This window comes from Paroedura picta, chromosome 1 (genome assembly GCF_049243985.1).
Source record: "Paroedura picta isolate Pp20150507F chromosome 1, Ppicta_v3.0, whole genome shotgun sequence".
Taxonomy (NCBI): Eukaryota; Metazoa; Chordata; class Lepidosauria; order Squamata; family Gekkonidae; genus Paroedura; species Paroedura picta.
This window is the reverse complement of record NC_135369.1, coordinates 153807539-153820716: the sequence shown is the minus strand read 5'-3', so window position 1 is coordinate 153820716 and position 13178 is coordinate 153807539. Positions and strand designations below refer to the sequence as shown.

The window sequence follows — 13178 nt, the reverse complement described above, 5'->3', positions numbered from 1 at the left end:
GACTACCTCGGTTTAGGATTATGCTGTATATCTTATGGAATATAAAGAAAGCAGAAAGAAAATGCAGTGCATCAATAAACTATCTCAAAACTATGCCACGAGATAGTTGAGCACTTTGAAAATATCAGCACAACCAAAACCTCTCATATTCCCTTTGTCTGAAATCTATATGCTGTGAACAGAAGTGCACAGGAAGCTGCAATTTTCAGGCATTCTAAAAAAGAACATTACTCTGTCCTACCTTATTAATAATAAAATCCCTCATATTACTTCAGATGGATGAATTTTAGGGCAATAGATATGTTTAGTTTGGTCTATAGTTTATTCATTACTTCTACACACTATGTCCAAAATGATGGCTGCATAAGAGGCCATTCAGAAAGCCAGCATAACATAGTATATAGAATATCCTATGAAGATCTGGGAGATCCAAGTTTCAACCACTACAATGCTCCAGGATCACTTTAACCCTGTTAGTCTCTCTCAGCCTAACCTACTTTAGAGAGTTTTGTGAGACGAGAATAATGCATGCCACCTGGAACTTCTTGGAAAAGGTGGAGGCACAATCTACTATATATAAATAGATATCAAGCAACTAATGAAGCATTTTAATACAATATTCTATGGAATTATGGGAGTCTTGGTGATTAACAGGGACTTTTCAGAGCCATTTAACACCACTGATCATTTTGGACACCTTTGTAGAAGGGGAGTTAATGGTTTCAACATTCTACCAATTTAAATTCTACATGGCAGGAAGGCTACAGAAGGTACTGCTGAAGGACTTCAGTTCTGTACCATGCTTAGTGCCATGTGGTTCTACCTTGTCCCCCATGTAAATCCAGACAAGACACAGGTACTTCTTTCAATACAAATACTATTCATTTTGACCTTGTTATTGCATGTCTAGATGGAATCTGTGGAACTAAGCGCCTTTCATCAACCTAGTCTAGTGTGCCAGACATTCCTCTGCTTGCCCAAAAACAGAATTCTCATAATTATCCATGTTCTGGTAACAAACAAATATAGCATATGGTACATGGGCCTGCCTCTGAAGACCATTTGGGAACTTCAGCTGGTCTATTTGTTAACTGGGATCATTTGGGCATTAGTATAAAATTTTCACAATTTTCCAGTTTTGTTTCCTGATGCATTTCAGAAGACTGGCTGAATTGCACCTAAACACTTTTCATGAAAGGTATTACTGGATTTGGTTTCATGTGGATGACACTGGAGTCGTTGCAATATTTGCTTTATAAAAAAAATAATAGAAGCAGGGCATAGACGGAGAAGGCAAAAGCCATTATAGGGCAATAAGTTCCCTATCCCACATCAAATCTCCAGAGAAAGAATCTTGTACCCCAAGTGCTCCACTTTCAGCTACTGTAGCATATTCTTCTTCTTTTTTCTCTCTCTGACTCTTTCAAATCTACCATTCTTCCACACGTAGGTAGAAGGGGTCACCTACTCCGAGTTTTCATAACTGTTAGCTTTAACTTTATATTGGTGACAATTAACTTTCAGTGAGAAAACATCGACAACTATAAAAAACAATTACATCCTTTTGTCAAAGGCTCTGTTTCCTACAAAACATTAATGTAGGCAAGTCTAGGTGTCATACCTGTACAACATATTCAGACTAATCTCACAACAGTATGTTTTTGTAGGAAGCCATCCTTACCATCACAGCTAGGAAGAGCATGGTTCCACTGGTGGTTTCTTTCACACACAAGAGGTTCATCATCACTGAGTGTATAACCTGGATCACAGCTAAATGTTACTGTAGATCGAATACTCAAATTATTACCCCGGCGATGCCCATTCACAGGAATTCCTGGATCAAGGCAGGAATCTGATTCTAGCGTAACACCTGGAAGGAAAGGAAGTGAGCAAGATAGTAGATGGTTGCAAATGAACACTAAAATTGAATTACTCAAAACAAAGTCTTCTTTCTTTTCTTTTGCATTGAGAAGTAAAACTTAAAACAGAAAATAAAGGGGGGGGGAATGCCTTTGTTACAACTTATTCAGATACACAATGGGCCAAAAAGGAGAAAGAAAAAATGTAGTGCAGAAAGGGGTGTGTGTGGATTTTTCAGTAGTAACTGTACCCAATAGATGTCATGATAAGTAAGAAGAAAAGTTGTTTTTTATACCCGGCTTTTCAGTGCCCAAAGGAGCCTCAAAGCAGCTTATAATCGCCTTCCCTTCCTCTCCCCAGAAGAGATACCCTGTGAGGTACGTGGGGCTGAGAGAGTTCTGACAGAAGTGCTCTGAGTATAGCACTATCAAGGCTGTGATAAGCCCAAAGTCATCTAGCTGGCAGCATGTGGAGGAGTGGGACATCAAACTCAGCTCGCCAGATTAGAAGCCGCCACTCTTAACCTGCTTGACAACCATAGAAGGAAAGAAGGAAGCAGGAAAAGGGGAGAAGCTATGGGACTTTTAGGAAAGGGAATGAGGAAATAGTGACAGATTGGGAAGTGAGCTACCTCCCACAAGTCCTTGTAGGTTCCCACTTGTAGAACCTGATTCTCACAAGAGAATGACTACATTACAGGTTTTTCCAGTTCCCAGGAGACAGTGCTAGGTAAAATTCACATTTCCCCAAAATGCTTCCATTTAATTAGAATATTTTAATTTAGAAAAATGATCCAAAACTTACTCTCATAGTGAATTAAGAAGCCAACACTGGAACGACTATTATCAGTGGTGAACAGCAAGTACATATAATTGCCAGTACTAATAAGAAATTGTGGTGCTTGAGTACCATGGTATTCCCCTATTAATGGAGATGAACTAGCTGGACCATCTCTGACTTCCAGAGTATCATAATTTACTTCTGTCTGAAATCTGTAAAAAGAAAAAATAAGAAAAAAAAACTAACACAGTTCATCAGTTCATATTGGGATTTTAAAAAGACAGGCATTTCTGGCAGATCCTCATTAACTTTTTTAAAAATATATATTTATTAATCATATTTATAGACTGCCGTTCCTGGGCCAACCATCTCACGGCGGTTAACAACAAAGTTAAAAACACAGTACTCTAAAACAATTAAAACCAATCTCCCGCCACCGCACCCCTACTGTAGGCATACTTCTTGGGGTTGGTGCCAGAGGCTAGTACTTAGAGGTGGGACGGCAAAAATCTTCCCTTGTCCCAGCCACAACAAAACACCTGGCAGAAGAGCTCCATCTTACAGGACCTGCGGAACTGTGCAAGTTCCGCCAGGCCCTTAGCTTTTCTGGGAGCTCATTCCTTCTGATTACATACTGATAGTGGTAACATGGTAAAGTTGATGCTTTCTTTGTATGTGCAAGTTCCCATGTTCAATCTGCAGCATCTCCACTTAAGAAATTGTAGGAGAGGCGTGAGGAAATTTTGCTTGAGGTCAGTGCTAGTCAAAGTAGATAATGGTCTTTCTGAGTTTAAGCTTCATAGGGACCAGTGTAGGAATGGCACTTGATGTAGCAGCAACTTTGCCATTGAGATAATGCTAGAGAACACCCTTAAATATTTTTCTTAATTCTTACACATTTACTTTCTTGATTTAACTATTTGCCATTGGTAGTGAGACCTAAGCAGCTAAATCCTTGTCATCAACGGTATTCAAAAGTAAAAAGGAACAGCAGAAAGAGAGGCAAGGAATGACTGTGATTCTTCCAAGTTTACCTATCAGGTCAGCAGCGAACCTGGGATTAGAACCATCCCCCCCCCTTTAGTTCAAGTCTATTTCTTTGTTCCCTGGGAAACAGTGCAACTCAGTGTAATAACTTCAAATTCACATAAATTGGCCATGCATGAAATCATTCAGTATAGATCACTCCTGCATCAAATATATTCGGTTCCACAATTTTGCAGCTTGGCTACAGTTTTGACTGATGTGCAACACAATATAATTGTGTCTAAATATTTGCACTTACATCAGAGAGCCTTTTGAACTAGAAAACTTTTAACACAGTTTGTATGTCACCTCCAAAAAAACTTTACAGACACACTAGCCCAGATATCGGCAGCATTCACACAGAAATAAAACATTCTCATTGCGTAAAATTACTAGTCTTCTAGACCAGCTATGAGAGAAAAAAGCTTCTGCTATTAAATAAATGGGACTTTTTACAGCTACCATGGAAGAGATTAATGTGGTCTTTAAAGATACAGAATGACTGCAAAGGACTTGTATTCACATCTAGGACAGAACAATAATTTTCAAAACAAACACTGCAAAAGTCCAGACAAACGGGGAGAGAGATGTATGTTCAGGAGAGGGTAAGGAGAAGGAAATATGCGTATTTGTTATAACAGAAGGCTGGCAACAGAAAATGTATAACAAGACTGAAAAAAGAATATATTTGTGAACATTATTTTAATAGGCAATTGTCTGTATTTTCTGACCTGCCTTTCTCTAACAACATGTTCAAGATTGGTTATAATGCTATTATTTAGATAGCAAAACAAGAGCAGTTGATATAATTATATAAATGGGAAAGATTACAGAAAAGAAAAAAAGGACTATGTAGGTGCAGGTGAATGAGTTTGTGTATTGTGTATTCGCACTATTGACGGACATTTAGTAAAATTATATCTTTTTAAAACTATATCAAAAATAAACAGACTAAAAATGGCATGACTCAAATACCAACATCAGGCCAGGATTCTCATATGCCCTATTTTGTTCAAGTTGTCCTTCAACATAAAAGAGTAATAAGCTTTCTTTGTATATAACACCATAATACACAAAATAACAAAAAGAAGATGAAAATCTCTGCTAAGGCCATTATAGTTTACACAAGAATTAGCACAAATCTATCAAAGTATTCCCAAGGACCCTTCAAACAGTAATAGACTGAAGTAAAAAAAAAATCATTTAGGGCTTTTCCCCTGACACATTACATGCTTCCAGAGGCAGAGGAGGGAGAACAAATTAAATCTCTCTCTTAAAAAAGATGAAGGGCCCAGAGCTAAGCTGCAATCCCGAACACATTTTTGAGAGTTAAACTCCACTGAACTCTATTGGATTTAATTCTAAGCAAATACACATACAATCAGGCTACATGATGAAAACTGTGCATACAGGCTGGATAAATTGTCCAAGTTAGCAGGACAATAGCAATGTGATTTTCTGGACACATTTCAATCTAGCTTGAGGCCGAAGTTTGGTACTAGAGATTCCTTTGGTCACCTCGGTTGATGGCATCAACTGAGAACTAGACAGGAAGGATGTCACACTGCAAGTTCTTCTGGATCTCTTAGTAGCCTTTGATACTATATCATAGTAACCTACTGTACCACCTCTCAGTGCTGAGACAGCTATTCAACACAGCAGTCATGATGGAAAACCAAGTGGCTGTAGTGGTTTGCAGTGCTTTTGCCTAGCTGCAGCTGGTGCATGACAGCTACGTCCATTCCCGGTTCAGTCAGCTCTAGCCACTGTGATCCATAATTATATTTAAACTGGACTACAGCAGTGCTCTCTATTTTTGAGGCCATTTTTGAAGAGTATTCAGAAGCTTCAGCTAATGCAGAATGCTAGACTGCTGATCAGGGCCAGCTATCAGGAGAATGTGACCTTGCAGCAATTCCACTGACTACTGATCTCAATTCAGAGTATGGTTTTTGCCCTTGAAAGTCCTACATGGCTTGGAACTGGAGTATTTAAAAGATTGTCCTCTCCCATATGTTCCTGGCCTGGGACTCAAGATCACATGGAGAGGCCTTCCTGACTGCCCCTTTAACAAAAGAAACACATATGGTGGGCATACAAGAGAGGGCCTTTTTGGTGACAGCCTCACAATTATGGAACATTCTCCCTCGGAATATAACTAGCCATCTCAATTTCAGTCTTTAGTTTTATTTAGGCCAGCATTAAGTTCTGTAAAATGGAAAGACAGCTACTTTTAAAATAAATACATACATTTTTTAAAGAAAACCTGTGCAATAGGTTAGGTTGAACATATGTGGCTGGCCCAAGGTCACCCAGCAAATTTCCATGGCAGAATGGCATTGGAACCTGGATCTCTCAGTTCATAGGCTGCTAGTTTTGAATCCTGTAGTACCTTAAAAACCAAACGATTTTTGAAAGCCAAAGCTTGCTTTGTCAAATATGACTCAGAATGGATTTCTCAGAGTCCTTATATCCTAGTTAGAAAATGGGAGGGATATTTCACAGAAGACACTGATGATGCAGAAGTACAATGCACTCTGTAATCAGTTTGATTAGAGCAGAGGGAAAATGAATGGGGGGATTAAATTGGCATATGCAATGAGGTAAGGATCCTGTGTCCTATTCAACTGGGAATGGGGAAATCTATTGTTCAGAACCTGTGAATGAACTCAAATTCAACAATCTCATGTTGTCAACTCTCCTTGAAGCTTCTCTGTTTGAGGACTGCTACTCTTAAATCAGCAATGGAATGGCCTGGACGATTAAAATGTTCTCCCACATTTTCACCATTTTGACACATAGGAAATTTTAGAGAAATTTTACCAGGTTTTCACCACCTTTCACTCCAACATCAACCTGATTATGAATCAAACCACATACATACATTTTCTAGACATTGCTGTACAAATACATAATTGAAAGCATCGAAAACACATTATACCAGAAATCTACTGATTACCAAACATATCAATATGCCTTCACCATCTTAAACACACCAAATAATTCATCATCTACAGCTAAGCTCTAAACTCCAGCCAAATCTTTTTTGATCCCTCAGAAAGAGATTCTCACCTGCAAGTTATACCACAGACTTTTTTGGTAGTGCAATACCCATCTGCTGTAGTAAGGAAACAGATCAGCACAGCCAGAATGATACCAGGTGATAAGCTGCTACAATATAGGTCCAAAAGAATCAATAACAGAACATCATGGGTGGTCACATACAACTCTCAGCTCTGACCAGTTCAACACATAAGTAATGCCTTAACAACCTATGCTGGATAATGAGATTCCTCTCTTACCAGTGCTACACAGCCTCCTAACCTTAAAAATTTTTCACCCATGATAATGCACTTTCTAATATGGACACTCTTTACATCATGCAAACAGATCCATCTCTACACACAAAAATTAAAATGCTAATAAGTGGACATAAATTCTACACAAAAAACAAAGGAGTCAAAATCTATGGGAGAACCTTTTAAACCTCCAGGTGACCAACCTTAGAGTGGTAGTCCGGAGAAACTTAAAGGAGAGTCTACAACTTAAAGTTTGTTGAACTAGTTCACACCAGTCCTCTGCTTATGCTCATTATCTGTACTTTTAATATATGCACAGTTCTTCTAGAAACAAAACAAAACAAAGAGAGAGAGGGCTGATCCTGCGTAGAGCAGGGGGTTGGACTAGATGGCCTGTATGGCCCCTTCCAACTCTATGATTCTATGATTCTAGATGTGCAAGGGGGGGGGGATGCAGGAGGGCAGAGCCAAAAGTTTTCAAATATCTTGGTCATGCTATCCAAGGTTTCTGTCCATGTTCACCAGTGACTAGTCAAATGTGTCTGGAAACTCAAAAGGAAAATATGAAATGATAATCCCCAGCACCTGCTGTTGAGAATATATGCCTTATATACATGGAAGTTCCACTTAGCTATCATAGTTAATAGTAATAAAGCCCAAGTTTTGCGGAGACTTGTAAGGCCCAGTGTTTACCTGGTATCAAAACTACTACCATCATTTGCTAGCTGACAACTAATTTGATAGAATCTTGCAGTAAGACACTTGTAAGAATCCAGAATGATTGGCCTAGTCAAAATAAAGAGCATTAATATAAGAGGAGAAAATAACTAAATGGAAGGTGGACCAAGGTATGCATTATCATGATTGGTGTTGCTGGAAAGTGCTGTCAATTCACAGCTGACTAATGGTGAGCCCGTGTGTTTCAAGGCAAAATATGTTCAGAGGTAGTTTTCCATTGCCTCCCTCTGTGTCACAATGCTTCCTTCATGGTCTCCCAGCCAGGTCTGACCCTGTTAAGTCCCTGAGATGTGACGAGATCAGGCTTGTCTAACCTTATTAAGAAATGGATGTCCAGAAACTACATTCTGGAATATATTTTACTTGGAACTAAGTTGAAGCATTTATATGAATAAATGATTATTGTTTCACACAGTTACAAAATTCATTTGAGAAGGCTCTTTACGTCTGTCTTCTGATTACTCACTTATCAAAGGTGATCTTAATAGAGTGCCCTTGTCTTGCTTCAATTACCCATTCGCAATTTAATGAGTCCTTGTAGTACCCTGGCCATCCTGGGGGCAAGATTACTCCACTTGATGCTGTAAGATGACCACCACATGGTGCTAAGAGATTTAGGAGAGAGAGAGAGAGAGAGAGAGAGAGAGAGAGAGAGAGAGAGAGAGAGAGAGAGAGAGAGATTATATAGATGTTTCAACTAAATGCAATTCATACTTCATTGAAACAATTTTTCTTCAAGCTTGGATTTAGCAATGTACAAGTGAAAACATAAAAGGAACTACATGCACAACGTTTTGTGCAACACCTAACACTTTTCTCCAAACATATTAAAATGCCCAGAAATTGGCAACACAATATACATATGCATATATTGATTTATTTTACATGAATATCAGAAAAAAGAGGATTCTTGGTAGACAAGTTAATTCTGTAGTCAACATAGTTTAGTTTGACAGCTTTGGGTTGAAAGAATAAGTTGGCAATTTCTATTAATTCCCAATTCCCACTGCAGACCCCCTTATTCTTGAGGGTCACCTGTCCTTCTAGAGCAATATTTTGTGAAATCTGTTGGCCGCAGGGGAAGGGGGCAGGATATTACTTCTTGGTCAGAACAGCTCCATCAGTGGTGTGGCGAGCCCAAGTGACACTGCAAAGTACAGCAGAGCCAAATAGACATTTCTGGGCCCCTCCAGGCCACTCTTCCTCCATCCACATTGGCTTGCCATTGGAAAAGCCTTGTTGGCCAATGGTGCCTTAAAGTGTGTGAGGCCCAGGAGAGGCCTGCCCCAACGGTGACATCATATGGAAGTGAGGAATAGCCCCACTGCCATATGATTGCTCTCCCAGCCTAGCTGCAGTACATCGTAGGCCTTGAACTTCAAATGGGTAGCATTTAACTAATTATTCTCTTAGTTTAGCTATCCCCACTCACAGGTTTATTACAAAGATACAAATATTATACTATAAATAAGAGGTCCCCAGCTGTCCTTGGCCACCTTTGGAATTCTGACACAAGGTAGTGGGCATTTTATTTATTTATTACATACATTTATTTATTACTTTGAAATGGCTGCCACAGAAGGTGAAGCACAGTGTAAAATGTCAAGAAGTAAGGCTATGCATAACTTTGAATAACAACCCTTCAACATTTCAGGGAGAGGTTCTGTGTAACAAGACACTTATAAAATGAACATATTGTTCTAAAATGTTTTCTTTGGTACACAATCAGTCATGCAGTGAGGATAACTGGGCTGTTGGTAGCTGCAAACAAAACACCTGCACAATCTGATCTCCAATGGCCAAACTTAAAAGCAACTGGAGAGTACCAGGAAAGGTATCTGCAGGCCCCATTCCCTCCCTTGCAGACCACTGGATCTATGATACCATCCCAAGCTTCTAGAAAAAATGGCGGGACACATATTTGATACATAAATTTTTATAAAATCAATCCCAAATACAACATATTCAGACCCTTCACATTGTTACTCTGCTCTTTTGAGTGATCTTTTCTTTAATAGGCTGAGTGACATACCGGAATTAGTCTTTAACTAAAGTGGAACCTCATTTTATAAATATTCCCATTTAAAGTTAAATACTCGTACGCACATAGACAGATAAACAAGCTGGTCCAACTAAAAGTGTACCCACATGCTATTACAGTTCACTAGATGAAATCTGTTAAAGTTAGATTTATTAACATGGGAAATATTCAAAAGCAGATGTTATGTCACTCAAACTATTTGTTAATTGCTATCAATTTTCAACAAGTCTGAAGAAGAGAGAACAGGCATGTTTTTTTTGTTTTGTTTTTTCAAAATGGCTGTTTATTGCATCACTAAAATCAGTGAAAATATTCCAGAAACAAGTTACTTAAAAGATCTGAAGACAGCTACTGGGGGTATTTGCTTCCTTCCCCTCTCAACAAATCATGTCAGTTCCCTGAATTCCTGGTTTTAGTTTTAAATAAGTCTCTAGCTCTTATTGCTGTGAAGATAGGTTAACTGTGCAGTTTTTGCCCAGATGGCTAGGGAAGCATGACAGGTGGAGCTCATTCAGTTGACCCTGTGTTGACCAAATACATTAGTATCTTGTCGGCCCTTTTATCCCTGAATCCTGTAATATTTTCTTGTTTGTTTCTCTCTTCTTTAATGCCCTTGCAAAAAATGACCTCCTTCGGAAGAAAACTGAATTAAAATTTATACAATTTTGGTTTTGTTTCCTGTGTTTGCACTGGGAAATTTGCCTCAGGCGTGGAGCCATTGTTGTTGTTGTTGTTATGTGCGAAGTCGTGTCCGACCCATCGCGACCCCATGGACAATGATCCTCCAGGCCTTCCTGTCCTCTACCATTCCCCGGAGTCCATTTAAGTTTGCACCTACTGCTTCAGTGACTCCATCCAGCCACCTCATTCTCTGTCGTCCCCTTCTTCTTTTGCCCTTGATCGCTCCCAGCATTAGGCTCTTCTCCAGGGAGTCCTTCCTTCTCATGAGGTGGCCAAAGTATTTGAGTTTCATCTTCAGGATCTGGCCTTCTAAAGAGCAGTCAGGGCTGATCTCCTCTAGGACTGACCGGTTTGTTCGCCTTGCAGTCCAAGGGACTCGCAAGAGTCTTCTCCAGCACCAGAGTTCAAAAGCCTCAATTCTTTGACGCTCGGCCTTCCTTATGGTCCAACTTTCGCAGCCATACATTGCAACTGGGAAAACCATAGCCTTGACTAAACGCACTTTTGTTGGCAGGGTGATGTCTCTGCTTTTTAGGATGCTGTCTAGATTTGCCATAGCTTTCCTCCCCAGGAGCAAGCGTCTTTTAATTTCTTTGCTGCAGTCCCCATCTGCAGTGATCTTGGAGCCCAGGAAAATAAAATCTGTCACTATCTCCATTTCTTCCCCTTCTATTTGCCAGGAATTGAGAGGGCCGGATGCCATGATCTTTGTTTTCCCGCATCAACAGGCTCTTTAGTTCCTCTTCACTTTCTGCCATTAGAGTGGTATCATCTGCATATCTGAGGTTGTTGATATTTCTCCCTGCAATCTTGATCCCAATTTGTGACTCCTCTAATCCCGCATTTCTCATGATGTGCTCTGCATACAAGTTAAATAGGCAAGGCGACAGTATACAGCCTTGCCGAACTCCTTTCTCAATTTTGAACCAGTCAGTGATTCCATGTTCAGTTCTCACTGTTGCTTCTTGACCTGCATATAAATTTCTCAAGAGACAAATAAGATGCTCTGGTATTCCAATCTCTTTAAGAACTTGCCACAATTTGTTGTGCTCCACACAATCAAAGGCTTTAGCATAGTCAATGAAGCAGAAGTAGACGTTCTTCTGGTACTCCCTAGCTTTCTCCATGATCCAGCGTATGTTGGCAATTTGATCTCTAGTTCCTCTGCCTCTTCGAAATCCTGCCTGTACTTCTGGAAGTTCTCGGTCCACATATTGCTGGAGCCTAGCTTGTAGGATTTTGAGCATAACTTTGCTAGCATGAGAAATTAGTGCAATGGTGCGGTAGTTTGAACATTCTTTGGCATTGCCCTTCTTTGGGATTGGAATGTAAACTGACCTTTTCCAATCCTGTGGCCATTGTTGAGTTTTCCAAATTTGCTGGCATATTGAGTGTAGCACTTTTACTGCAACGTCCTTTAAGATTTTGAATAGTTCAACTGGAATGCTGTCACTACCACTAGCTTTATTGTTGCTCAGACTTCCTAAGGCCCATTTGACTTCACATTCCAGGATGTCTGGCTCCAGGTCAGTAACTACCCCATTGTGGTCATCAGGGATGTTAAGCTCGCTCTTGTATAGTTCTTCTGTATAATTTTGCCACCTTTGTTTAATCTCTTCTGCTTCTGTGAGGTCCCTACCATTTTGGTCCCTTATCATACCCACCTTTGCATGAAACGTTCTCTTCATATCTCCAATTTTCTTGAAAAGATCTCTGGTCCTCCCCATTCTATTGTTTTCTTCTATTTGTTTGCACTGTTCATTTAAGAAGGCATTCTTATCTCTTCTAGCTTTTCTCTGGAATTCTGCATTCAATTGGGTGTATCTTTCTCTTTCTCCCTTGCCTTTCACTTCCCTTCTCTCCTTAGCTATTTGTAAAGCGTCCTCAGACAGCCATTTTGATTTCTTGCATTTCTTTTTCTTTGGGATGGTTTTAGTTGCTACCTCTTGTACAATGTTGCGAACCTCCGTCCATAGTTCTTCAGGCACTCTGTCTATCAGATCTAATTCCTTAAATCTATTTGTCACCTCCACTGTGTATTCGTCGGGGATATGATTTAGTTCATACCTGAGTGGCCTAGTGCTTTTCCCTACTTTCTTCAATTTAAGCCTAAATTTTGCAACAAGAAGCTCATGATCTGAACCACAATCAGCTCCTGGTCTTGTTTTTATTGACTGGATAGAACTTTTCCATCTTTGGCTGCAGAGCACATAGTCAATCTGATTTCTGTGTTGACCGTCTGGTGATGTCCATGTGTAGAGTCGTCTCTTGGGTTGCTGGAAAAGAGTGTTTGCTATGACCATTGTATTCTCTTGACAAAATTCTACCAGCCTGTGCCCTGCTTCATTTTGTACTCCAAGGCCAAACTTGCCTGTTATCCCGGTTATCTTTTGGCTTCCTACTTTAGCATTCCAATCCCCCATGATGATAAGCACATCATTTTTGGGCGTTGCTTCTAGAAGGTGTTGTAGGGCTTCATAGAACTGATCAACTTCATCCTCTTCAGCAGCAGTGGTTGGGGCGTAGACCTGGATCACTGTGATGTTGAATGGTTTGCCTTGGATTCGAACTGAGATCATTCTGTCATTTTGGGGATTGTATCCCAAGACTGCTTTTCCTACTCTCTTATTGATTATGAAGGCTACTCCATTTCTTCTGCGAGATTCTTGTCCACAGTAGTATACCTGATGGTCATCTGAATTAAATTCACCCATTCCTGTCCATTTTAGTTCACTGATTCCTAAAATGTCGAT

General features: G+C 39.8%; 1 protein-coding gene across 3 annotated transcripts in view; it reads right to left on the bottom strand.

The window, feature by feature from the left end:
- Window positions 1-13178, bottom strand: part of CSMD1 (CUB and Sushi multiple domains 1) — a 1334105-nt gene that overhangs the window by 284529 nt on the left and 1036398 nt on the right. For all 3 annotated transcript variants that reach the window (XM_077309265.1, XM_077309276.1, XM_077309285.1), the window contains 3 exons: window positions 8170-8308; window positions 2665-2852; window positions 1682-1870 (listed from right to left, as the gene is read on the bottom strand). In XM_077309265.1, coding sequence (XP_077165380.1) covers window positions 1682-1870; window positions 2665-2852; window positions 8170-8308 — 516 coding nt within the window. The remainder of the gene's footprint in view (window positions 1-1681; window positions 1871-2664; window positions 2853-8169; window positions 8309-13178) is intronic.